The sequence below is a fragment of the Rhinatrema bivittatum genome, chromosome 5 (genome assembly GCF_901001135.1).
Source record: "Rhinatrema bivittatum chromosome 5, aRhiBiv1.1, whole genome shotgun sequence".
Taxonomy (NCBI): domain Eukaryota; kingdom Metazoa; phylum Chordata; class Amphibia; order Gymnophiona; family Rhinatrematidae; genus Rhinatrema; species Rhinatrema bivittatum.
This window is the reverse complement of record NC_042619.1, coordinates 354,518,349-354,546,297: the sequence shown is the minus strand read 5'-3', so window position 1 is coordinate 354,546,297 and position 27,949 is coordinate 354,518,349. Positions and strand designations below refer to the sequence as shown.

Here is a 27,949-nt window from a genome sequence, read left to right as displayed (position 1 = left end):
GCTAAATAGTTAGCCAGCTAAGGGGTGGATGGATGGCATGAGGGCTGAGAGGGGCAGAGTTAAGGGGATAAGTTATTCAACTAACTCAGATCCGGTGGTCCTGGAGACCTGTCCTAAAGTTAGCTGGGTATATTATATAAGCTAAGTTATCCTAATATTGTTGATCAAACAAGCAGAAAGGGCGAGCCATCTCGAAAAATGATCGAATGCTCCCTCCCTTTTACCACCTGATTTTTTTTTTGGTTTCGCCATTTTAAAGCCTCAATAAACAAATTCATCTCCTCTGTGTCTAAAGGTGCAGCGAGAGAACCGTCCTGGAGCAAACTCCCCTTAACCGAAAGCCATAAAAAAAAAATGGGTCGGCTCCGAAAGAGGCATTTACAGCCTCCAAACTCAACCTGGTGCTACCGCAACTCTGTTTACCTGCACCCGGCGCAACAAGACTCCCCCCGCCCCGCACGGGGGGGCGGGGGAAGGAGGCGGAGAAATGGAGAGGGGGGGCGGAGTCTCCACGGAGGAACAGCGAGGAGCGACCAATGAGGAGGCGGCTTCAGGCTCTGCGCCGCTGCTGCCGGGCAGGGGGAGAGCCAGTCCGCCCGGGCTCCGGAGGAGTCGCAAGCGAGAGGAGCCGGAGAAGGAGACGCGGGAGTTCCCCCCCCCCCCCCGGGGAGCTGCGAAACACCTCCCTCTCCCGCCCCTCCTCACCAGGAGCCGGAGTCTCCCCCCGGGCACCGGGATGAGGCGCGGCGGGCGGGCGCACGTGTAGTGGCAGCGGGCCCGCCAGAAAGTCCCATGGAGGAGGGAGCCCGCAGCGCAGGAGGCAGCGGCCGGGGAGCGCGGCGGTGCGTGGGCTGAAGAGGAGGAGGAGGAGCAGGGCGGGTCAGGCGCCACCGCTCGCCCACCGCCATGGACTGCAGCCGCCTGAGGAGCCTCCTCGCCAGGCTTGTAAGTAGCAGCCCGGCTCGTGCTGGGGGGGGGAGGGTGCGGCTTTCCGTCTCTGCCAGGACCCCCCCCCCCCCTTTTAGGGTCCTGTAACTCCGACAGGTTGAGCGTCATTTCGCAGCTGTGGGAAAGGTGCGGGGGGGGGGGCGCGCGCGCGCGGCTCCTCCGCTTCTTGGCGGCGCGCGCGGCTCCTCCTCCTCCTCCTCCTCCTCCTCTCTCTTTCTTGGTTTATTCATTAAAGCCGGCGCTGGCGTGAGGAGAGCGATTTAAATGTCTCTCTCTCTCTGAATAGGCCTCGCTCAGGTAGAGTCGGATACTTCCTGGAAGCGCTCAGCTCTGCGGCTCTCCCTGGCTCCCAGAGCAAAACTTGGCCGTCTTTTCTGCTCCCCACCCAGCCACCTGTTCTCGCTTGGACGTGGTTTGGGGGTGAGCCCTCCTTAGAGAGAGGAAGGTGTCTACAATCTTGTGTTCCTGGCCGTGTCCATGGTCCTCTTATAAACACCTGGAGTAGGCGTTGTCCTTCACAACTAGTTGCTTTCAGGAGGCTGAAAGGGAATCTGCGGGTAGATGATGATGATGATGATCTTAAACAAAACAAACAAACAAAAACAAAAGAAAAACAGACCTCGGCAGTGTGCGCTTTCTTCAGTTGGTGCAGTTTTGTGCTTTTGGTTACGGCAGGGCTTTGATCGTCCGTGCCTAGAAATAGTGAGGGAAGAGAGGTCCTGGGACATCTTCCTGAGGGCTGCTGGGCAGCTCTTTCCCGCACATGGCTGCTGCTTTGTATTGCAGCTTAGCTACATTTTGGTAACACTGTGGCAATTGACTCTCAGCTCTTAAGTGTTTGTTTGTTTGTTTTTTTTAGTTTGTTTTGGCTAATAGAACACAGCATTACTGTTACAATACGGAGACAAAATAGCTTTTTAATGCAAAATGTTATACCTACACTTTTTTTTTTTTTTCCTCTTCAAAAATTGCTGCCCTTTGGGCCAACCCAAATCTCTTCTCCCTCCACAGGTTCATTAACAGCTGTAATAACTGTGTGTGACCTGCCAAAGTGTAATCCCAATTGACCAGCGTTTCTTGACGTTTCATGCTTAGGGTAAAATAAATGTCACGAGCTTAAAAGTCTCATCGTGGCTTTCCCTAACGTCAATAAGGGGATCCGTATATGATTTTTTTTTTCTAAAAGTGAAAATATTGTTCTAATGGTTTTCCAAATCGTCGTGTAAACCAAAATTATTAAATATTTACTATTCAAAGAGCAGATTTAGTCAGTAAAACCAAGCGATTTATAACTAATTTCATATTAAATTGGTAGAAGTAGGGCTAGGATTAGATACAATATATATGACTGCAGTTTTGCTATTGTAGTCAAAGTTCTTACAAAATGTCTTATGTAATTGCAGAGTTGCATCCTAAAGTTATTAAAGGTCCATAGTTAAGTCCAGTAAGTTCTGAAAAAATATGTAGTTTTCCTAAGGATTTGCTGATTCTTAATGTTATAACAGAAAAATATCCTGTTACATCATTGATTGTGTAATGTAAACCGTTGTGATGGTGAAACCAAACGACCTATTTAAAACTCGACAAGTAAATAAATGTAGTGAAAACAGGTATGCCATTTGAGTGAGTAGTGTATTGTGTGATAAAAAGCGAAGGCAAAATACTTTAAAAATTACGATGAAGCAAAGACACTTTTTTGATATATTTGCCTTTTTTTTTTTTTTTTAGAATGGAATTTTTTTTTTAAATTGTAAACCTAATCAGATTTCTATTGTTTAGTATTTTTATTTAAAGTCTTGGTGAAAGATTGAGATTTGTGTTAATGGCAGTACAAGTTTTGGCTCAGGGGAGGTATTAGTCTAATGTGGCCACAGATAATGCCTCATGTTGATCAACAGCAGAGATGCTAATTTGGCTCCATATTATCTTGAGATTTTAATGCAGGCCTTCTGCACTGTGATCCTTCTTGTATTTGTATGGAAAGAAAATACCTTGAGATGCATTTTTGGAAAATATGAACTGGGCTAGGCTCTCTTTGTAACAGTTTACAGTTATGTTCTAATAACTAACCACCCTTTGCCTAGATTGTTGTATATTTATTTATTACCCACCCTTCCTACATTCAGGGTGGGGTACTAGAAAACGTATACAAAATTACATAATTTATTTATTTCTTTTATATACCGACATTCAATCGAGATATCACATCGGTTTCCAGATAACTGGGAGAATAAGAGAATAATCAACAATGCCAGTACTTGTCGGGTAATGAGTTGATCACAAGGTGCTCTGCCTCTTCCATTTATTTAAGGTTTAGATTATTAATGCATATATTCACATTTTTTTACACCAGGCTTTAAAAAGTCCTAAATTTTTTGTTAAAAATAACACATTGTTTAATAATATGTATTATATTTCATATTTATTAGCCTGGTTGAAATGGAGATATACAACCCCCACCACTTTAGGACGATATGCAAGTTTACATAATTCAATTACTTTTGAATTTTATTAAAACTTATATTCTGTTGAGAGCAAACAATATTGGAGGCCGAAAGTTCATAAAAATACATCAATCAGTATGCATACATTCTTTACAATACAACATAAAAATTATAGACTCTCAAAATCTCCTTCCCTTGCATACACCAGTAGTACATGATCAAATAGTCTATTGTGGATCTTGAAGGCTGTAGGCATGCTTGTATAAAAAAATAATTTCAACAATTTTATTTTCATTTTTAATATATTGCTTTGTTAATGTAATTGCTGCTAAAACAGAGGATAGTGCGGTTTCTGGAATCCAGCGGGTTACAGGATTCAAGGCAACATGGTTTTCCAGACAGATCTAACCAATGTCTTTGACTGGGTGAATAAAGAGCTAGATCAGGGGAGAATGCTAGATGTGTAAGGTCTTTGACACTTCACATAGACTATTTATTAATAAACAAAGTACCTTAAATATGGGGTTAGAATCTGGTTGAGTGGGAGACTACAAGAAGTAATGATAAACAGCGATTGTTCTGAAGAAAATGGGGGTTACGAATAGTGTGCCACAGGGATCAGTTTTCAGTCTAATTGTAAGAAAATTATAGAAATACTATTGGGGGTGGGGGAAGTCTGTCTTTTTGGGGAAGATATCAAATTATGCAACAGGGTAGCCACCCTGGATGGTGTGTAAAAAAAGTGATGGGTCTAGAGAAGCTTGAGGAATGGTCTTGAGTCTGGCAGCTAAGACTTAATGCTTAACAAATGCAGAGTTATATATTTGGGTTGCAAAAACTCGAGGGAGCAGTATAACATAACTGGTAAAGTTCAGTGCACAGAGTAGGATCTGGGGGTGATCATATCGTAAGGAGGCCAAATAGGTAGATAAGGTGACACAAAAGCTAGATGGTTGCTTGGGTACATAGAGAGAGGAGCCAGCAGGGGAGGTGATATTCCCTCTATAAGATCTCTCTGTATTTGGAGAGAGCTTTTTTTGGAGTACTGTGAACAGATTTGGAGGTGACACCTTCAAAAGGCTATAAATCAGGGGTTGGCCACTCTGGTTCTGAAGTGTCACAAACAGGTTTGGATTCCAGGCTATCCACAATGAATATAATGAAATAGATTTGCATGTACTACCACTGTATGCAAATATATCTCATACATATTCATTGTGGATGTCCTGAAACCCAGATCGGTTTGTGGTACTCCAGGATCAGAGGCCTACCCCTGATATAAACCAAACAATCCAGAGGGTAGGTATTTAAAATGGTCAGCATCTTCATTATAAAACATAAGGTCAGACTTAAAAATGACTTCCACACAGCCCTTCAAGCCACCATATTTTCCAAACTTGATTACTGCAACGCCCTACTCTTAGGCCTCCCCAAAGCTACCATTAATCCCCTCCAAATGCTCCAAAATTCTGCAGCTAAAATCCTAACCAATACTCGCAAGAAAGACCATATCGCCCTTATCCTCAGAGACCTCCACTGGCTCCCAATCTCCTTCCGAATTCTCAACAAAACACTCACAATCATTCATAAAACCCTACACAACCATCCATTGGCTTAACGACGCCATACAATTTCACACTTCCAATAGACCCACCAGATCAACCTACAAAGGAACCCTACATTAGGGATGTGAATCGTTTTTTGACGATTTAAAATATCGTCCGATATATTTTAAATCGTCAAAAATCGTTAGAGCCATGATACAATAACAATTCCCCCGATTTATCGTCAAAAAATCGTAAATCGGGGGAAGGGGGAGGGCGGGAAAACCTGCACACTAAAACAACCCTAAAACCCACCCCGACCCTTTAAAATAAATCCCCCCCCCCAAATGCCTTAAATTACCTGGGGTCCAGAGGAAGGGTCCCGGTGTGATCTTTTACTCTCGGACCTCCGTGTGTTGTAGCGCCGGCGCCATTTTGTTTTTTTGTCCCCCGACGGCAGGAGCGTAGGAGATCGCTCCCGGACCCCCGGCGTATGGCCGGCGCCATTTTCCGTACGGAAAAACGATTCGCGGTAGGAGATCGTTCCGTACCCCCGCTGCACTTTTGGCAAGTCTTGTGGGGGTCAGGAGGCCCCCCCAAGCTGGCCAAAACTCCCTGGGGGTCCGGGAGCGATCTCCTACGTTCCTGCCATCGGGGACAAAAAAAACAAATGGCGCCGGCGCTACCTTTGCCCTGTCATATGACAGGTCAAAGGTAGCGCCGGCGCCATTTCTACAACGCACGTAGGTCCGAGAGTAAAAGATCACACCGGGACCCTTCCTCTGGACCCCAGGTAATTTAAGGCATTTTGGGGGGGTTCGGGAGGGTGGGGGATTTATTTTAAAGGGTCGGGGTGGGTTTTAGGGTTGTTTTAGTGTGCCGGTTTTCGATTTTACATGATTTACACGATTTACACGATATTTAAAAAACCCAAACTGCGACGATCCGATTCCCTCCCCCTCCCAGCCGAAATCGATCGTTAAGACTATCGATCACACGATTCACATCTCTACCCTACATACACTCTCCTAACCTCACTCATCTCCACGAAAGGACGTGCTCTTTCCATTGCAGGGCCCTCAATATGGAACTCTGTGCCCCCTGACCTGCGCCAGGAGCATTGCATCCAGAAATTAAAAAAAAAACAAACCCAAAACTAAAAACCTGGCTTTTTAAACAGGCTTTTGAATAACACTACTCACACATTGCTGACCTTCACACTTTATGACAAATAACCCTACTGCCCCAACTTTCAACACATCCGTCCATATAATCCTTGATATGTCTCACATCCACAATACATGCACACCCCCTTATCATCGCTTGCTTCAAATTGTTGCATCCTGCCTGTATTGAGCTTGTACATAATCCCTCCTTGTTGACTTATTTGTGACTTCTCTCTTTCTACCTCTTCCTGTTATAGTTCTACCAGCTCCATGTATTTCTCTCACATTGTTACACCTGTTCTCTGTAAACCGATATGATGTGCAAACGAATATCGGTATATAAAAAACTTTAAATTAATAAATGTAAAGATATGTATCCTGGAGGAAAAGGGGAGATGTGATAGAAATATTTTAAGTATTTCAAAGCAATAAATGTAGGCCTTTTTTTAAGCAGAAAGGAGGCTGTAGAACGAGGGATAGATGAGAAATCGAAGTTACAATTTCATTTTTATCCATAGAAATAGCATGATGACAAACGTATCCATCCGGTCTGTCCTCCAAATTGTCTGCTCAGCTTTACAGTCCCTTCCTCTCCCTCGGAAATCCTTTGTGCATGTCTCATGCTTCTCTTTAATTCTGATACCGTTCTTGTCTCCACCAACTCCATGGGGGGAGAGCGTTCTTTATAGAAACCAACAATTTCCTTTTGGTATTTTGTATGAAGCAATTTGTGTTGGGCCCCTGATTGGTATAGGCAAAAGGTTTACAAATGTGCACTTTAAATATTCATCCTCAATGTCTTTTGAGTTTCCACATTAAAGAGTTCTGGTAAAACATTTTATTTCGTAGCGTTGGCGTGTGGGTTTGACATGTCTCTCGCTCTCTCACAGCTTGAAAATACTGGGTTTGCCCATGGTTCCCTTGATCAGTTGGTATTTCAATGGAGTGGAAGCCTGGCCCTGTTTGTAGCTTCATTTAGGTATTTTTTTTATTACATTGTTTTGCTGTTGCTGCGGTGTAAAAAAAAGTTACAAACGTGACTGCAAATCTGCAGTTCGTTTTAACATTTGAGATTGCCAAAGAAGCAACGGTTTATTATTTTTTTAAGTGAGATCATTTGGTACAACCACTGGCATTTTCCCCTTCCTGACAGTCTGCATTTGCAGTAGGTTTTAATTTATTAGTGTAACCCTCTCACATATTGTGCCAGAGAAAGTCAACTCAATAATTAATTTAGGGATTGAATTATGTTGCTCTTGTTTTTGTTACCTGCGAGGGGGGGGGGGAGAATCCAGGGATAACACACATTAAACAAACAAATCTTGGAGAGCCGCAGAATGGTAGCATTCTGGTGGAAGGGTAAAAAGTAATGCAGGATTTAACAGGTTACATTTTTTTTTTTTTAAATGAAGTCCAAGTATTTAACAGAAGATTAACTGCTAACTGTTAATTATTTTAGCTTTTTTATTAAAAAAAACAAAAACTTTGTCCCATTTTGTACCCTGTCTTTGCTCTTCAGCATTGCTGTTCTGCTTATCGCTGCCAGTTGCACACATTTTCTCAGCATGCTTTGCGCTAATCTCGCTGGCCTACACTCTCTGAAATACTATACTTGCCTCCCTTCTGCTCATGGTTTGAAAAAAAAAAAACAAAAAACCAAAAAAAACTACTTCCTCAAGTTTGCATTTTCAATGTCTGGTTTTGCTTCTCCAATTTTGTCCCATTGCAAAATTAGTATTTTTTTTTTTTGCTACGTATGTCCTTTTATGCACTTAGCACGTTCTATTTGTTCCTGTCGTTGTGACGTGCTCTGGCTAGAGTTCTGTACAAAAGTAGTAGTATTTCAATCTGCCCCAGAAAGATTCTGATCAGTAGTATCTTTCAAGGGCTGCTAGATGTTGAATTAGTTATTACAGAGCACAGATAAGGGAATGTTGTGGACTCCCATTGCTTAGCAGCTTGGCCTGCATCCTGCTTAATTAGGTATGGCAATTAGGCTCATTGTAAAAGTCAGAATGTCTTAAACCACTGCAAAATGGGAGTTTTTAAATGATGGCTGGTGCAGGCCACTAGCAAAATGCAGATTTTTATGAGGCAAATCCTTCGTGCGCTGGCAGGATACTGGACATGAGCTATCCGCAGCAGTGGGCAGACCAACAGATTTCGTGGAAAAACATGTTCTGTAGGCAAACTACTATGGTGTATATTATCAAGTTGAAGTCACAAACCAGGGTGGTGTTTTCTATACACCATTTGTGTGCAGTGGGTAGGGCAGCGTACTCAAACTGATTGGGCTAAAATTTTATTTTTCTGGTGGACTCTAGATCAAACAAATGTATAGCGGTGATATTTTGAGATACTGGTGTGTTATTATTTTAGAGCAATTCTGATTTCTTATGTACTTGTATAAAAGAAGGTACAAACAAATCATTTTTTCCCCCCCTCTCCCTGCTGGACCAGTCTCCGCTCCACAGCTCACAGAGGTAAGAGGATACACCTTTCTTCCTTCCCATGATATCAGCTCAGAGTACAAGGGAGGTGTGCCCTGAGGCTGATGCCTGTGGTTTCTTGTCTCCAGCACTCCTAGACACCAGAAGATGTTCCCCCGCCCCGGGCCTGATAAAGCTAAAAGAATAGTCTTCGGCTCCTGGAGCAACAGCTCCGCAGAACTAATTTCTTTAGTAGCAGCCTGTCTCCTAGATTTTTCGTTTTTGTTTTGTTATTTTTAAAACTAGCCTCTTGGGCTCATTCTGACTGGCCTGTGATTGTGAATCCAAGGCTGCCGTCGCTGGGGAATACTGAGGCTTCTCATACTCATGGAGGCAGAACGGAGAGGGGAGCCGGAAGAACCCTCCCCTTGGAGTAGTCGGTAGGCAACCTTCGACTCCCAAGCCCCCGGGGGAGCCGGCCGGATCCCGGGAAGTGGAAGGGCTCATGGCCCGTTAGGGTTTCACCGTGGATTTTGTTTCACTTATTGTAGTGGGTGGAAGGTTTGAGGTGCTCTCTTGTATACTCTGGACCACACTAAGAAAATAATGAATTCTGACTACTTAATAATATGTAAACAAAACACGTATTCATCAAAGATAACACTAAATGTTATTTTATTCTATGGGACCATCATATAAACCCCAACTATTGATGTCTTTTAGAGCATTAATTGCGCTCCATCGATAGCTTATCGGGGTACAGTTTTAATCATAGGTCCAATTTTTTTGAGAATTTTTTAAAGCATTTCAAAAAATGTTTTTAAAAAATGCACTACTTCCCTTGATCATGCCATTGCTTTAAAAAATTCTCAAAAAAATTGGACCTATGATTAAAACTGTACCCCGATAAGCTATTGATGGAGCGCAATTAATGCTCTAAAAGACATCAATAGTTGGGGTTTATATGATGGTCCCATAGAATAAAATAACATTTAGTGTTATCTTTGAATACATGTTTTGTTTATAGTTTATTGGTTCGTATCATCCTCTAAGGCTTTTTTTTTCTATATCATTACTTTATAATATATAGCAGCTCTATTATAAGAATTTTGCAAAAATAGAATATAACAAATTAGTCACCTATAATAATGACTGCAGTCAGACATTCATTATGCAAGCAGTGTAGCAAAATAAACCATTTTCTCCAACTAACAGGGACACAATATATACAAATGGCCTAGCAAAAAGCTTGTTTTTTTCCTGAGAGCGCCCTCCTTGTTCTCCAGGTTGTGGAGCGCAGGCGGTTTATCTGGAGGACTGGAACAGTACCAGGGATTCTTTTCTCATCCGGCGAGTGTCCAGCTCTTGGTAGGGAATCCGTCCAGTCTTTGGTGTGTTCGTCGTTTATGCACATTAGCCTTGCATTACTGGCAGTCTAATTTTCTGTTTATTCTCTTGAAGCTTGCAGCTGGGGCTTGGGAACTTTCTACTGTGGTTGGGGCTTTCCATTGTGGTGACTTTCCCCATTGCACCTACAGCTAAGGTCATGTCCGCTGTGGTGTATTTAGAATATTTATTATGGGCCCTTCCATGGTTCAGGGAAGGGTACAATAAAACATACATAAGAGGTGTAAAATAAACCATATGTGAAAACACATGTTTTTAACAAACAAAGCCATAAGCATTTCAGAGAAGTACATGCTGCCTAAGTGATGTCATATGCCAGTCAGAAAAAAGTTTTGAGGGCTTTCTAAAGGACTTGGTGCCTTTCAGACTTCTTGTATCTGTCAGGAGGAAGTTCCAGAGAACAGGGGCAGCAGTTGAAAAAGCTCTTTCTCCCCCCCCCCCACCCCCCTAGATTCATCAAGATGAGCAAGCTTTGCAGAAGCTATGTCAAGGAAACCTTGGCTAGAGGATCGTAATGATCGAGTAGCTGTGTAAAGTTTCCATGTTGAGGAGATCCATGGGAGGCGACGTTGTTCAGCATGTTTGTGACCGGATTGCTAATTTTTATATTGAATATACGATAGGAAACAGGAAGCCATGAAGGGATTGCAAAGCAGGTTGTAATGTGGTTCACGGGACAGGCGTGTTAGAAGATGAGCAGTTGAATTTTGGTCTAGGGATATATAAGCAGGAAGACAACAGAGAATTACAGTAATCAAGGCTTGAAAACATGAAGTTCGAAAGTCAAAAGGCTCAGAGAGGTTTTAAGTGCCTAAGTACTCGTAATTTTAAAGAGTGAGACCAGTAAGTTAACAAGAGCTTGTATGGAAAGTGGAGGGTCAAGCAAGACACTGTTTATGCTCTGTATTTGACAGTCATTCAGTGTGATAAATGGGATGACAGAAGAAGATGGAAACCTGGAGAGAATGAGAAGTTCAGTTTTATTGAGATTTAAGTGAAAGCTTATTAGAATGAAGCCAGTGTTGGTTTGAAGAGATACAAAATGAAGTGAATTATTGAGTTTGAGTTTGGTCCCATGATGCTTTCAGAGGAAAGAAAAACTGAATATCAATATATAGTCTATAGGTTACTAGCCTCCTCTCCCCACCTGATTAATTCCTGGGGGGGGGGGGGCTGCCTGCTACACTTGTACAGTGTCTGGACCCAGATTACCACAGATCATTGGGTACTAGACATTGGGCAGAAGAGGGTATTCTCTCAACAGTTTGCCCCAGTCCTGGAGGCCTTTATTCTTTCCTCTTTGCAACAGAGACTACCTCTGCAAGACTGCAGAAGTTGCAGGCAATAATCCCATGAGCTTTGTCTCAACAAGACCAAGGGACATATTCAATTTACTTCATTGCTCCAAAGAAATGTAGCATCTTTTGGCTGGTCTAGCATCTTTTGGCTGGTTTTAGACCTGGAAGAAGGAGTCAAATGTCTGAGTACCTCACTTCTGAATAGAAACCTTCAGACCATTATGTTAGTGGTAAAGAAAGGGGAGTTTCTTCTCTCAATTTGGTGGAAGCCTATTTCCACATTCCCAATTGGGAAGGACATAAAATATTCCTCTGCTTTTTGTGTCCTGGACAAGCACTTCCAATTCTGTTCAGATTGGTGACTGCCCCAAAGTCTTGGTGGTAGTGGCAGTGGCGTTACACAAGAAGGGGTCGATGGTTCATCCCTGTTTAGATGACTGGCTCATCAGGGCCATGTCCTTTCAGGAGAGTGTATAGTCACACAAGGGTCAAAAGACAAACTACCTCTTCCTTACAGAAATGCAAAATGTACACAAGAAGAGGACATATTCAACAAATGAATTCATTTATTCATATATATCAATTACCTATCTAACATTAAAATCTCTCTAACACACTCATCCATCACACATACACACACATCTAAAACCAATGTTCATCAGTAAACATGAAATATTCTGTATACAATGTATATACTTTTTAAATGATTTTTAAAATATTTTTTAATTTTTATAAATATTTATAAAGTGCTGATGTTTGTCCTGAACATCCAACAAAGGTCTTCGTTTCGCCCGTTTTTATCTTAAAGGCTTCTTCAGGGATGGACTTAAACATCAAGGAACATCCAGAATAACTTTCCCAGATGGTATTATATTTCTTCCTGATTAATCCTTTCCAACAGGTATCCTTAATATAACATTTATATGTTATAGATGGTGAATTCCCTTCTGGGACTAGATGTGGTATGAATAATACAGATTGATTGCATAATCATTCAGCTGAAGAGTCTTTGAAGATACCGTAAGCTTTATGATCATGGTTATACTTCTATTCTGGCGATTGTTTCAGGCGTGGGTAGTAAGGATTATCTTTTGTTATATTTTGTAGAATTAGATATCAACTGGGGCCATAATCTCCATGAGGAGCTAAGAGTGGATATTTGGGCGTGTGATGTAAAATATCTGGGATCGGGATATACACTGAGCAAGTTGGTGGTAAGCAATATAAAGCTTTTGGGCTTCTGCATGTTAATAAGGTACTTGTCCTTTAGTGAGGTGTTCATTGTATCTTTATTAATGTTTGTTTAGATTTTTTATGAAGTTGATGATATTAAGGATACCTGTTGGAATATTAAGGATACCTGTCAGGAAGAAATATAATACCATCTGGGAAAATTATTCTGGATGTTCCTTGATGTTTAAGTCCATCCCTGAAGAAGCCTTTAAGAAAAAAATGGGTGAAACGAAGATCTTTGTTGGATGTTCAGGACAAACATAAGCACTTTATAAATATTTATAAAAATTAAAAAATATTTAAATCATATTTAAAAAGCATATACATTGTATACAGAATATTTCATGTTTACTGATGAACATTGCTTTCAGGAGAGTGAGCAGGAAGCAGTCACAGTGGTGCACAGTTGGGGGGGGGATGAGGGAGGAAGGATAGTGCACAGCTCCTGTCTTGCCATGCTTGGATGGAATCTGCCTATCCAGCTAGAACATCGGGCCACTTGCCTGCTTTGGTCCCTGCCATGGGAGAGTTTCTACTTAGCTCAGTGATGGTGAACTCCAATCCTTGAGTGCCGTAAATAGGCCAAGCTATCAGGATATCTACAATGAATATGCATGAGAGAGATTTGCATGCACTGCCTCTATTGTATGCAGCTCTATCTCATGCATATTCATTGTGGATATCCTGAAGATCTGGCCTGTTTGTGGCTCTCAAGGACTGGAATTCGCCATCACTGGCTTAGTTGTTTTCCAGCTCCCCTGTCGTCGGAGGCTTTTATCCCCTCCCCCACCCGCTGATGTCAACATGGGTGGGTGGGGGGGGGGGGGCTGAATACGGTATGCATGCTATGTCATGGGCATGGAGCATGACAAAGATGCTCCTTTGTTCACTCCTTTTGTATGTGATGAGGGTGGATGAGCCCCTTCTCTTACTCTATATTCCTCCTGGTATTGAGGCCTCTGATATTTCTTTGCCAATCCCAATTATTATGGGTCAAGGTCGGTATAATGAATTTTCCTCTTGTTTCCATCTGAATCTGATGAGACGGCCATGTTGTTGCATCTCTATTTCATGTTCTGCTTCTGTGTCCTTGCCTTGTAAGTCGTCTGTTCCTGTTACTGCTGGGAACCCTGATGGGGCTATTTTGCTGGTCAATGCTCAGACTGTCCGAAAGAAGGCACCCGTTTTCGTTGATATTATCTTTTCTACACATCCTGACTTATTTGTATTATTGAGTCATGGCTACTAGGTTCCGACCAAATTTTACTTAATTACGTTCCCTGGGTTATCTCTCCATTTCTCAACCATGCCTAAAAGGTCGGAGGATTGTTACTTCATTTTCCAGGATTCTTTATACATTATTATGAAAATCTCGGTGACATGAAATGCTTGTACTTTTCTGTGGCACCTTGAGCATTTGTCTAACATATTGCCCTCCTGGTCTCTTGCAATCTAATTTCTCACCATTATTTGAACAACTTGTACTTTCTAAGGCAAATTTGAATAATATGATTGTGCTTGACGATTTCAACATTCATGTGGATGTCTCCCCGCTCACTCTTCATTGTGAGAAATTACTTGACTTAATGACTTTTCTTGGGTGGTACCAGCTAGTTACTGCTCCTATTCACTATCAAGACTGCAGAACAATGTGCATAGTTTAGATGTTTCCCCCGGTTCCTTGGTCGGATCATTATTTGATTGCTTTCAATCTAGCCATCCCTTTATGTAGTTTGAACGGTAATGACGTTACGCCCTGCATGAACAGTGTGGAGGCACTAGAAAAATATTTGACTAATTTTAATCCTGAGAATGTAGTGGTTGCCTTAGCTATTTGGGCAGTGAGTATTTCTAAGATGTGTGCTAGCATTGCACCTATTAGAATAGTGACACTTTGGCACAGTGGCTTATGCCTGAATTACAATCCGAATGGTGCTTACTGCACCATTTGGAAAGGGCCTGGAAATGCAACCATATTTCAGATAGTTTGGCTGATTATCGCACCTGTCTAGCTTCCATATAAAAGTAAAGTTTCACATGTGAAAAAAAATTTCTTTTCTAAATAAATCCATAATGTTGGTAATAACTCAAAATTTGTTTTTGCATAGACCTACAGTGTGATTGTATAGGCAGTATATAAGAATTTTAAATTAAATAAAATTTAGAACCTAATTAGAGCCCCATCCAGCCTTTTGCTGGTCCTTCATGTGAAGAGTTCATGCTGTAACCAATTTCCTCTCTTCATCGGTCCCATCATGGTATTTGTAGAGTTCAATTGTTCATCTGCTGCAATGATCCTCTTTTGATTGTTTCTACACTTGAGATTTGAGATCGCCACTGAAAAGTGAACAGCTCGTTCTGTCCTTTGAACACTTGCAAGCCATCCATATTTAGGGTTTTAAAACATCAAGTTGCTTCAACTAAAATTATAAATTTGTCTTTAAATGATGGAATAGTTACACCCATGCAAAAAAAAAAAAGTGATCAAATTTAAAAAACAGAACTTAGACTGTTCAGAGTTATCCAACTTTAGACTGATTTCTTTGCTTCCTTTCGAAGTGAAGATTTCTTGAATTCATTGTTCTCCAATGGCTAAATGACTTCCTAGATGAACACTGCATTCTTGACCCTTTTCAGTTTGTTTTCCGCAAGCCCTTGGTAGGGAAACTTTAATTACATCATTAATAGACTCTCTCCACTGGGGCTCAGACAATAGAAGAAGTATCTGCTGCGTGTTTTTTTTAAATTTTTTGACATCTTCTGCTTTTGATACCTTGCATCACCAGATTTTACTGTTTTGCCTTGAAGAAATTGGATTGTCTGGTTCAAGTCTTATCTGTCTGATCACACCAAATTAGAATCTATACCAACTGGTATGGTATTTCCACCAGAGAACCTCCAAGCTCTGCTCTGTCTGCCTATTCAATGCAATTTCTTCCTTTCTTTGAGTTAATTGTAAACCGGCGTGATGTGTCCTACGAATGTCGGCATATTAAAAGTTCATAAATATCTATTTAGCACCTATAGATAAACTACTTGCAGGACTCTGTGTGGGATATAGTTTCCTTGCAGATGGTATTCAGTTCTACTTTGAACTCCAACCTCCCTGGGACGAAACCTTGAGAGTTCTATCTCTCTACATGTCTAAAGCTTGGATGACACACAATAAATTTATCTTTACATTTAATGAAACATGGACCTTTTGGTTTTACCTCTGATGTTCCTACCATCATGATGTCTGACATCATGTAAAAAGCCTTGGCATCTGGTTTGATTCTAGACTTTGCTTCCAACATCCATTTAAAGCGACAGACATATCTGGCTTCTATTAAACTGCATTTACTTTGCAGCTTAAAGCCATTACTTACTGCTGCTGTCTTTCGCTTGGTTGTCCAAGCTCTAATTTTGCCATCTCTGTTACTGCAATATAGTATATTTGGGTCTCCTGGCTGTGGCTCTAAAAACACTTCAGATGCTGCCAGGATTATCTCAGGGATGCACATTTGAGAGCATGTTTTGCCGGTACTTTACAATTTGCACTGGCTTCCAGTTCATTGGTGGATAAAGTATAAAATCTCTGTGATTGTACACCACCTGCTTCAGATTCTTTCCCGTGGGCTAATGCTCTGCTGAAGATTTACACTCCTACTTGTAATTTGCAATCACAAAACAGAGGATTGCTGGAGGTACCCAGTGTTGGTGCAAGGATGTTCAGCCGCCCTAGGCAGTGATGTCACCCTCCCACATGATCTCTCTCGCACTCCGGGATCTCGCCAGTCTATGTATTGCATGACTCGTTCACTTTAAAAATAATAATGCCCGCACATCGACTGTGGTGCCCTGCCCACTCTGGTGCCCTAGGCAGCCACCTTGTCCACCTAATGCCTCCTGCCACTCCTAGAGAGACCCTCTCTCATAAACTGGCTAGGCTTCAAGAGACATGGGAGAGAGCATATGCTCAACAGTTTTAGAACTCACTACCCATCCAGCTGCAGCTAGACAAGCACTAAAACGTTCAAGGCTGAACTCAGTTTTGCCTGGCCTTTGCATGACTAGTGATATGATGAGCTGTTATTTAAAGATGTTTTTCTGTATTAACCTATAGTGTATGGTATGTCTAAATGATTGTGTTTTTTTTTTTTAGTGTAAATTGCCTAGAGTCCTGTACAATTAACGATTCATAAATTTTAATAAACTTTACACTTTTTCAAGCACATAGGATGGGCAGTAAATTATTCAATCTATCACCTTCTCAGACTCTAGTTCTGGGAGCCCACAAGAGGATCTCCAAACTCTTAGACCACATACGGGCATTGAAGAACAAGTTGCCCCAGAATTTGGGAATATCTGCAGCTCCTAGGTCTCATGACATCCACCCTAGACCTAGTCCCTTGGGCAAGAACACACATGTGCACAGTACAGCAGTTTCTCCTGTCCCAGTGGCCCCCCCCCCCTCCCCACCTGTCAAGGCTATGAATCTTGTCTGATGCTCTGTCCTTGGGCCAGGAGAAGCCTGAGCTGGTAGGGGGATCCAGCAAATCTTTTGAGAGGAGTGGATCTACAGTAACCTGATTGGTTGCTTATGACCTCACATGCCAGTGGAGTGGGATGGAGAGCACACACTCAGGGACAGGCAACCCAGGGTTGTGAATGGAAGAGGAGGCTTCCTAGTCCATAAACCATATGAAGATGAGGGCCATCAGGTTAGCCCTATTGCAAATCCTACCACTTGTGAAGGGAAAGTTGGTCAGAGTCTGTTCCAGGTTCAGACCATGCACATTGGTATTCTGCCCAGTGGCTCTGACCTGGGGGGGCTAATCTCACTGAGGTCTACATGGGGGGGGGGCTGAGAAGCTTATCACCTGCGTGCACACAGGACTACCTCGGGGACACCCAATATAAACACATGCAATTACTGGGATTAATTCTGGGGGTTTGAACCCAGGAGCTTATTTCCTACACAAACTTTGTTTCAGTACACCATGGTGCCAGGTACTTAGAAAAGTGAGTTTTATTTGAGCAATAGGAGGACAGAACAAATAAAATCAGATCATATAGAAGAAGTAATGGCAGACAATGACAATTGCTACATATATATAAACAGCTTACATGTTTCCAGCCTGTGCTATGATGTCCTGAGAGTGCTCTCCCTCTCTCACTGGACTCTCCTTCACACTAGAACTAGCTGAGCTATTCATTCAGCACATGTTTTCATCTGCATGTTCTACACTCTCGCATCCTTTCAGACCGTGGGGTGCAATTCAAGGCCTGATTCTGGGAAAAAAAACCCTGCAAGAAGTTTGACATCAATTAGATTTTACCTCAGGCTATCACCCTCAGAGTAACGGGCAAACAGAATGAACTAACAAGACCTTTTTCTGGTCCTATGTCAATTAGCGTCAAGATAATTTGATGTCCCTCCTCCGATGGGCAGAATTCAGCATCAATCAGGTAGGTAGCTCATCTGGATGTTTACCATTTCAAATTGTCTTCGGTCGTTATCCAAGGGTACCATTGCCAGTCCCGATTTCTGCCCCTTGCCCGGTGCTCAATATCATAGGACAAGACTTAAAGGATCTCTGGCAGAGAAACCACAACATGCTCACTGAGGTTGCAGATAAGAGAATTGGACCTGAACAGCAACTCCAGGTTGGGGGGAGAGAGAGTCTGGCTTGGTACATAAAACCTGCTCCTAGATTATGTTCTCTCTCAAGTTTTGTGCCAAGATACATGGCGCTTTTTTCCATCACTCTTCAAGTTGGCCCCATAGCCTGTCAGCTGAGACTGCCATCCTCGCTAAAGACGCAGTGTTTCTTTATCTCTTCTAAAATCAGCTGCTTGCATTGGCCAACTAGACCCCACTGGAAACTCCAGATGTCATAGCAGAAGAGGATATGAGATGCAGGACATTCTGGACTCCCGGAGAGTTTGAAGGAAAATTGAGGACCTTATTTATTGGAGGGGCTTTGGCCCCAAGGAAAATATTTGGGAACACGCATCCAAGCTCCCCAGCTCGTAAAGGAATTTTTACAAACTCTTTTTCCTCAGAAGTCTAAGCCCAGAGTCCTGGGGGGGGGCGTACCATTGCGCGTGACCAGTCATACTCTCCCCAGGCCCCGCCACCACCTGTGTTGCTTCCTGAATGCTGCTGGCATGCCTTCCCTAGGCATGCACGTGTACAGGGCATATTGGCTCTTAAAGGCCCTGAAACAGGAAGGCTGAAGATCGGCACCTCTTGATGACATCGCGTGACTGGGTATTTAAACCCAGCCACGCTCTCAGCAATTCACCCCGGCCACAGGTCTCCTGCCTTCCTGCATAGTATGTGTTGCCAGCAATCTTGTCCCTTCATCCTGTACTTGCCTCTTCCTTCCTTGGTCTGCTCCTCAGCTTGATTCTCTGGTGTGTGTTTGACCTCTTGCTTTGGACCTGGACCAATTCTTCTCCTTGCCACCTGCCACTGACCTCCCTTGCTTTGGACCTGGACCACTCTGCTGGAAGCTGCCTGCCATGATCTCAGCTTGCCTGTAGACACATTTTCTCTGCCTGTGGGACACTCGCTTGCGTCCTGTCAGCCCCTGGAAACCAAGGGCTCAACGTATGGGGAAAGGGGCTGGTATAGGTGAACCTCCAGCCCAAGGCATACCTGCCAACTGTTGGTGTGGGCCTAGCAGGTTCCCCTACTAGGCTGCATCAACCACGCCACAGCACAAGGGTCCGTTACACAGAAGAGGGGGTTCTGCTCTTCCATTTATAGAATAAATCAACTGGCTCTAGTATGTGAGGCCAGCTGTCTTAAGTCCACCTCCAGCACTGCACACAATTGTCTGAGAGATTAACTCTGCAGCACCCACGCACACACGGTGCCTGGCCTGCTATGTGGCTGCAACAAGTGTGCCCCACGGGAAATAAGACTGGCCACGAGCAATCACACAGTGACAACAAAACAGAAACCTAACACTCGGGCCAAAGCAGCCAGTGAGGCAAACAGATTATAAAGCAGCAGCCATGTCAGTAACTCAATGGAAGACGCGCCCCCCCCCCCCCAACACCCATTGCTACTATGTTTCTTAAGCACAGAAACCTCAGTCTGTTACTAGGCTTCTGGCTACTTAGTGTCTCCTGAAACTAAATCAAAATCAGTCACCAGCTGCAGCTAACATTAATTGATGATTGATTTATCTCAAGAAAGTCACTCAAATGAACAAAACTCGTCTCCTCAAAGAAACACAGCAAAGAACCAGAGCAGCCTTATTATAAGAACATAAGAAATTGCCATGCTGGGTCAGACCAAGGGTCCATCAAGCCCAGCATCCTGTTTCCAACAGTGGCCAATCCAAGTCGCAAGTACCCAAACATTAAATAAATCACAAGCTATTATTGCTTATTAATTAATAGCAGTTTATGGATTTTTCCTCTGGAAACTTATCCAAACGAATTCCAGGGCTTAACTGTGTGCTGAGTGAGAGAGAATTTTCTTCGATTTGCTTTAAATGAGCTACTTACTAACTTCATGGAGTGCCCCCTGGTCCTTCTATTATCGGAGAGAGTAAATAACAGATTTACATTAACTTGTTCAAATCCATCAAATTATGAGGGAAGAAAGCCATATAATTGACCGAATCAAAATATACTTTTACCAACAATCATGTACCTCTTTAAAAAAAAAAAAACAAAAAAAAAAAAAACAGTATTGGGGAATAAAAAGTATACATATCCCAAAAGGCCTAACACGCACAGGGACTGGTGAATTCAAAGTATGCACTTGCATTACAGCTTTAACTTTAAGCTGCTGAGTGACTAGAACTATGCTTGTTTATGCTTGTTGGCAGGCACTGGCAGGTCATAACACACCATTGCTACACAAATGCCATCTGGCAGCCTTGGCAACACAAAAAAAAAAAGACTTAGGAGACAGCCAATGGGAATGCAGAGCCATACCTCTAAACTAACAAACTGCTCCCCTCCCAGTTGACCATTTTTAACTTAGTGCGCAGTAACTGAAAATGTTCCAGATAACATTCAAATAGTGTGCGAAAACTCCCATTAGTGTGCACTAACACACAATTTCAGTGTGGGTTTTTTTTTTCTTTTGTTTCGTGGTGCTTCCAAAATGAGACAAAATAGACAGTTTTGTTGCTATTGTGTCTTTCTCTTAAAACAAAAGCACATCCCTAATAGCGATTTTATTATACTACAAGCAAAATTGAAATTGCTTACTGAAGATTGCATCTACTGTAAGGCCACCTTTTTAAACCCACATATCTCTTTCACCATAGCACATAGCTTCTGACCTTCGATCACATTTGCACAGTATCTATCTCATTACCTATGAAAGTCAGAATTCACACTGACCCTTCTGTTTTTTTTTCTCATGAGCTAGATCAATGCCAAAGTCTCTTCTGCCACTGACATGAAACACCTGAAATTATTTCTCTGAATTTTGTCCATCTGGTCCCACAAATAAATAAATAGTGGACAATGTTCTGCAATCCTGAAACTTGCATGCTAACCCAATGAACAAATGAACTGAAAGTCTCAACATAGGAGCACTAAACCAAGCACCCTGTGGGTAAGCATTTATCAGAATAATATAAACCTTGAAAGGAAGACCCAACACAGGGAAACAAGACAACTGCACTGGCAACAATCTGAATGCCAATTCAGTATCTACCTTTGCCATCCAGGATTGGATGCAACATTTTCACACCAGTGCAATAACACTATTAAATGACGCATACTGCACTGTGCAGAGTTCCTAGGAAGGAAATCATCCACTGATCTCCCCACCCCGACAAATTATCTATTATCTAAAAAAGCGATTGGGAAGTTTTTTGATTATCGGTGCCAATAGAGAAATAAAATAGCAGGGAAGGACCCGGTCTTAAAAGTACTTGCAGTTTGTCCCAGTGGTCTCTCCCCTTCCAACTTCTTTAAAACCGCATCCTGCAATCTAGGCACAGTTGCTTTTATTCTTGATGATACTCCCATGAAAAAGAATAACAAAACCAAATTCAAAGGTCAGCCAACAACTTGGCACCTTTTTTCTTTTTCCATTAATTTTGTAACCATAGCTTGAGCCTTAACTACAGTAGGGGTACATCGACAAACCCTATCATCACGTTAGTCTGCACCCCTTTAACTTCTCCCCACTTTCCATATTTAGAGGCAGGGTGACTGGTTTGCACAGTTTGCACCTGCATGAAAAAATTTACAGCCCAACAATGGGAAAACAGATCTGTTGAATTTTCAACAAACCTTAGGACCTCTGGCCTGCAGCCGAAGTGGACCTGCTGCAGAAGGACCGTGCTGCATCACTTCGCCCCAGCGAACCCGATTGGACCTGACTTCTCAGAGTCATATGTAATAACCATAAGTTGACATCCCGTGAACCTGAACACACATACTTACCTTCTTCCATTATATCTCTAATTTAACCAAGCCCAGCCTTCAAACTTCTGATTAACTTTTTAAAACTGCATCTGCATAAGCCAGCGTCGGTCGGTACCACGCTGGTTCGTATCTACCATAATATTAACCAAACAAAAAGGCTCTTGTCCAGTTAATAGTGTTCCTTGGTATCCTCCTCATCCTTTTTCTCGCTCCCCCCCCCCCCCCCCCCCCTTTTTACATCCTTCCAGTTTAATATATACTGCGCTTCTGAAATTTCTTCCTTAATGACTTAGGTACTGATTCCCACAATGCCAGTGGCCTGCTCTCAGAAACCATCAGACCACCACCCGAATTGCAGCTGTAGGTCCGTGTCCCCCCCCCGGAAGAAGATTTTCTTGATTCCGTGCTGAATGAAGGATCAGAACTATCCGTCCTCCGATGCTGCTTTTTTTGGGCCTTACCCTGCTGACTCACCCCCACCCCCACCCATGGAAGTACTCACTTGACATTTCTCCTCTCTTCTGCTCTCATTTTGTAGCTGTGCCTCCCTCTGTCCACAGGATCATCCTGCACACCCAAGTGCCAGTCGTACTTCTGGCCTCTGCTCATTCTGAAAAATAGACACCTGCCCCCCCCCCCCAATATATTCCTCAACGAGTTAGTCGCTCACATGCCCTCCCCATCAATTTAAACTTCCTGCCTCAGATACTCTGCTGGGTACTACACTACCCCTACTATTACCATCGGACCCCTTAATCTGGAAGGTTTTTGCCTCTGCTGCCTCTCCTTCCCCTATTCAAAAACCCTGCTCCTCAACTTCCTAACAATCCTATTACCACTTTGTACTAAACATTCCTCCATAATTGCCACACTGCCCCCCATTCATTGCCACCCTTTGGCCACTCTCCTCTTTCCCCCCACCAGACAAACATTGAGTGGTCATTCAGCAGTGGTTCACTTCTCCATATCCAGGATCCTGCATCAAATTCCCTGCCTGCATATCTCCTGTTCCAGTAAATTTGCAGCACCCAACTCCTATCGTTTCCCTTGGCTTGGGATGCCCACCCCTTTCCGAGTGGCCCTCCGCTCGTATATCAACAACCACATTTCCCAGGGCAACAACACTCCCACTAGGCATGCTCATGGCCCCAGTGTGCCTCAATCAAAGCCTCTACTTCACTGCACTAGGCCACTGCCGCTGTCTGTCCCAGCAAGATCCAAAAGCATGCTTATCCTTGTGCATGCCTCCTGCTCACCACCCGCAATTGTACCTGACCATCTATTGCAGATGCCCATGCAATTTTGGCCTGACTGAGCACGGTAGATTGCTCTTGTTAACCGACCAGTGATTGCTGCTTGCCACTCCCCTATTCTTCCTCACTCGATTCCCCCTAGCTCCGAAGTGGTGGTGACGGGCAACAATTGATCAGCTATTCACATCTCCCTCTAAACCTTCTTCTCCAATCCCTCTCCGCCTCACCACACTAACACGCCGAATCTTGGACATGCCAAGCTGAGGAACTTCACCCTTGCTTGCTGATCCCGACCAGTTCCTGGTATAACTTACTATTTATTTATTTGTTTAGCAAAGTATAACACCATATATCAACTCATGCTCTCTCTTGCTAGTACTGCCACAACACCGAAACAACAAAAAGGTGGGCAAACAGTTGAGAACATAAATTGCCATATTGGGTGAGACCAAGGGTCAGTCTTACGTATGACCCCCATCCCCCATTCCACCAACTACCCACCAATCAGCCTACTCCATTTTCCCCAGAACAACATTGTAACTCCAGTTCCCCTAACTAAACACCTTATCCACCAGCTAGAGCTTTCCTTCCCTTTACTGTCCCCAGCCCTTCACCATCAAACAGGCCTGGTACGTGGTCATGTTCATCAGTATAAACCCACCTGACCTTCCCCCTACAGTACTTACCCAAACTTTATAATGGGGTACTTGAGAAAGAGTTGCAAGAAATTCCAAGGGTAGAACTGGACAGGACTTGGCAGATTATGTTGCATGACCCAATTACATTTGACTTTCCAGTCCCGGAGGTTGGATTGATGGATTGGATGGATGGAGTAGCGAGAGCCATAGATTGAACCTGCAGAAAATCATCTGATCCATCATGGTTTTATAAAGATAAAAAAAAATATGTTCTGAGTAGGCAGTAAGTTCTTCCTTTATCCATAGAAATCTAAAATGCATTATTTCTGTGGATGTAATTGTGAGCAGACCTGAACTACTATGCAGAATGACATAAGACTGTGGTTATCATTGGTGCTGCAGATGCTATGGCAACAGGTGTAGACAGAATGGGGAGGGGAACAACGAGGAAGGCAGAAGTGTGTACTTTTAACCTTAATGACAATCAAGTCTCTGTTACAATTGCACTGTTTTTCATTAAATGGAATCTGGAGTTGAACAAACCTCAAATAGCAATAAACTTTCATAGCCCACTTAAAGCCATCAGTAAGAGCTCTTTAAAACAGATAAGAAGCATTCTTAGCAGATGATACTTAGACTTGATTACTTACCTCTTAGGACGTTTTGCCCTCAAACAATCTTGCATCACGCAGCCCTGAAAGAGTGTTACTGGAGCTTTTTCTTTTAGAGGATAACCTTGCAATCCTGAACGTATTAAAAATAAATTGCTCCATGGGGTCTTGTGCAGTATCCCTCCTTTTATGCCCTTTGAACGATGTAATGCAGCGTGTGCTCACCTCAGCTACCTGGAAGCTGCAAGCTCACGCTGCTTTGTCTGTCCAGTGTTCACGAAAGAACTAATGAACTGCATGTCTTTAATTTTTATTTTCCAACCGTCCAATCATGCAATTTCGGCCACTTTCCCCAATAATGAATTTATACTTTATAATGTTTGACAGATGTGCTTTCTGGACGACTTTACATCACATTTTAACAACAATCTACTGGAACACCCTAATTGTCCTTAATCCTCAATTCAAAATAGGCTAGAGGAAATCCTCTTTCCTCTGTAGCAAGGAGATTAGTCAGTGGATGAGAAAACTGAGTTACCAGTTCATCTCTTCCTAACTGCTGCACTCATCTAAGTGCCCTAGAGAAGGACAACAAATCAACTGGCAACAAGCAGAGAATACATGAAAATGTCTATTCTTACCCATTCTGCTTGCATATTATCTATTAGAAAAGCAGGACTGTTTGTTTGCGGATCTGTCTGATCCCAAATGGTTTGCATTTTGAGTTGGGCATGGTGTGTAGAATAGAAAAGTGGAACCTCACTTTGAATTTTGCTTCCATACCCAAAGTATTGTAGATCATAATAAAATTATATTCATGGAGTTGGCAACCCTGTATCCCAGTGACTTTTGGTATTCTCTGTCCAAACAATGCTGCTCTTATGCACACATAACTTTTTGGAGAAAATCTGATTTTTAAACAATTCATGTCTCTAAAGATATAAAATTAGTAGTAATTTGAGCATAATTTGATTTTTTTTCCCTCTTTATGTAACTTTTTTTTTTAGATTGGTAGTTCTTGCACGAAAGAACATTAATACTTCAGATGATCATATTAGTTGCAAGCTTTGAATCGTCTTGTTGAGTAAAAAGATTTTACACATTTTCAACAAGCCATTGAGGTTTTTTTGTTTTTTGTTTTTTTTTCATATGGAAATGCAATTGCGGCTGAAATAGTAAAAAAATAAGGGTCAGACTGGAGAGAGGATTTTGTCATTTGACAGAGGAAACCAACTGAAAATTGGGCATTAGTAGATACTAAAATTAGACTTGTTTGTAACCCAACCTTCCCATGACCATGGAAACTTGAAGTACTACACTAAAAAGGTTAATTTTCTATAAATTGTCATCAAAGAACATCTGCATGCTTGTGTTCATTGCTGTCAGGCTTTTGAGAAATTTCAGATGGTGTTTGTGTTTGGTTTTTTTTTTTTTTTTTTAAAGAGCATGTTTTGCATTCGTAGGTTTAGGAAAAACCGTGTTCACACTTTTTATATTTCACTCTCCTGCAAACCCCCACTCACCCTTTTTTATGAACCTTTTTAAACAATTCTGCCGTGGCACAATATATAATTCAAAGTAAAATACTGTTTAGATTTTAGAAAAACATCAATTTTATTTTAATGTAACCTTCTGTTGAACAGTTTTTGTGTTTTTGTTTTTTACCATTTCATTAGGGGGCAAAAAACTAAAGACAATCTGAGATGGGGTTTAAAACACTTATCTTTGGCTTTCTTTTGGTTATGACTTTGTCAACAGTATAAATAATTGTTACGGATGTCGGCAGAAATCTGGTGGTGGTTAGATTTTGTTTTGTGTCTTGCTGAAATAGATATATCCCAGTTATGAGCGGTGCTATATTTTAAACTATGATAGATGAAAATGTTGATCTGTAAAGTGGTAAAGATCATTACCTTGTAAATACTGAATTAGAACAAAATGCATTTGAAATAGGTTTTGTAATTCTATAGTCAGAATTATTTCGTATTGGAAATTATTGTGAGGTGTTTATGTGACTAGGACTGCAATTCACTGGTAGAAAACAATAAAATCATCAAGAATACTAAAGTAATTTTTGTTTTTATTTTGAATCCTGGATAGTGTCAGTGATATGATAGAGGGAAATGCCATGTGGAAGACCTAGATTTGATTCCTCTTTGTCCAGAGTGGTATGGCTGGGAATGATGTGGATGCAGCATTCACATCCTTCCTAGGGAGCTCGAGGGAGGGACTTCTAGTCATACTTCAATGTTGACACCTAATGGCCAAAGTTTTTGGATCCACATTAGTTAGGTTCTGGAGTTAGCCACAGTGTTCGGCTTTTGGCCAAGGCAGTGGCTTAGCTATGGATGGGCCATGACGCACCCACTTTGTGGTCAGGGCTGCCTGACACCACAGCAGTGCAATGATGACATGTCCATGGAAATTTCTCCCCCTGTGGGCATATGAGCAGAAGCATGGTTGTGCGGTGGCCACAGGAGTTGAGAGTGGTAGGCAGTGAAAGGGAAGGGAGAAGGAGTGAGAACATAAGAACTTGTCATACTGGGTCTGACCAAGGGTCCATCAAATCCACCATCCTGTTTCCAACAGAGGCCAATCCAGGCCATAAGAACCTGGCAAGTACCCAAACACTAAGTAGATCCCATGCTACTGATGCCGGTAATAGCAGTGGCTATTCCCCAAGTCAACTTGATTAATAGCCGTTAATGGACTTCTCCTCAAGAACCTATCCAAGCCTTTTTAAAACCCAGCTACACTGACTGCACTAACCACATCCTCTGGCAAACAAATTCCAGAGCTTAATTGTGTATTGAGTGAAAAATAATTCTCTGATTAGTTTTAAATGTGCTACTTGCTAACTTCATGGAGTGCCCCTTAGTCCTTCTATTATCCAAACAGGTAAATAACAGATTCACGTTTACCTTTTCTAGACCTATCATGATTTTAAAGACACCTATCATATCCCACCTCAGCTGTTTCTTCTCCAAGCTGAACAGCCCTATCCTCCTTCCTGATAGGGGAGCTGTTCCATCCTTCTCCGTATCTTCTCCATCGCAACTATATCTTTTTTGAGATGCGGCGACCAGAATTGTACTCAGTACTTACCATGGAGCAGTAGAGGCATTATGACATTTTCCATTTTATTGACCATTCCCTTCCTAATAATTCCTAAAATTGTTTGCTTTTTTTGACTGCTGTAGCACACTGAGCAGACTATTTTAAAGTATTATCCACTATGATGCCTAGATCTTTTTCCTTATTGGTAGCTCCTAACATTGTGTAGCTCCAGCAAGGATCCACATTAAATTTCATCTGCCATTTGGATGCCCAATCTTCCAGTCTTGCAAGGTCCTCCTGCAATTTATCACAAACTGCTTGTGATTTAACTACGCTGAATAATTTTGTATCATCTGCAAATTTCATTACCTCACTCATCGTATTCCTTTCCAGAACATTTATAAATATATTGAAAAGCACCGGTCCCTGAGGCACTCCACTGTTTACCCTTTTCCACTGAGAAAATTGATCATATAATCCTACTCTGTTTCCTGTCTTTTAACCAGTTTTTAATCCATGTAAGGACAC

At 42.2% G+C, this 27,949-nt stretch overlaps 1 protein-coding gene across 2 annotated transcripts in view; it reads left to right on the top strand.

The window, feature by feature from the left end:
* Positions 1 to 579: 579 nt before the first annotated feature.
* ATP11A (ATPase phospholipid transporting 11A) overlaps positions 580 to 27,949 on the top strand; it is a 253,400-nt gene continuing 226,030 nt past the window's right edge. Inside the window, exon 1 of one of the 2 annotated variants that reach the window (XM_029604685.1) lies at positions 580 to 945. In XM_029604685.1, coding sequence (XP_029460545.1) covers positions 907 to 945 — 39 coding nt within the window. In that variant the 5' untranslated portion in view covers positions 580 to 906. The remainder of the gene's footprint in view (positions 946 to 27,949) is intronic. The other variant, XM_029604684.1, reaches the window with a different exon arrangement.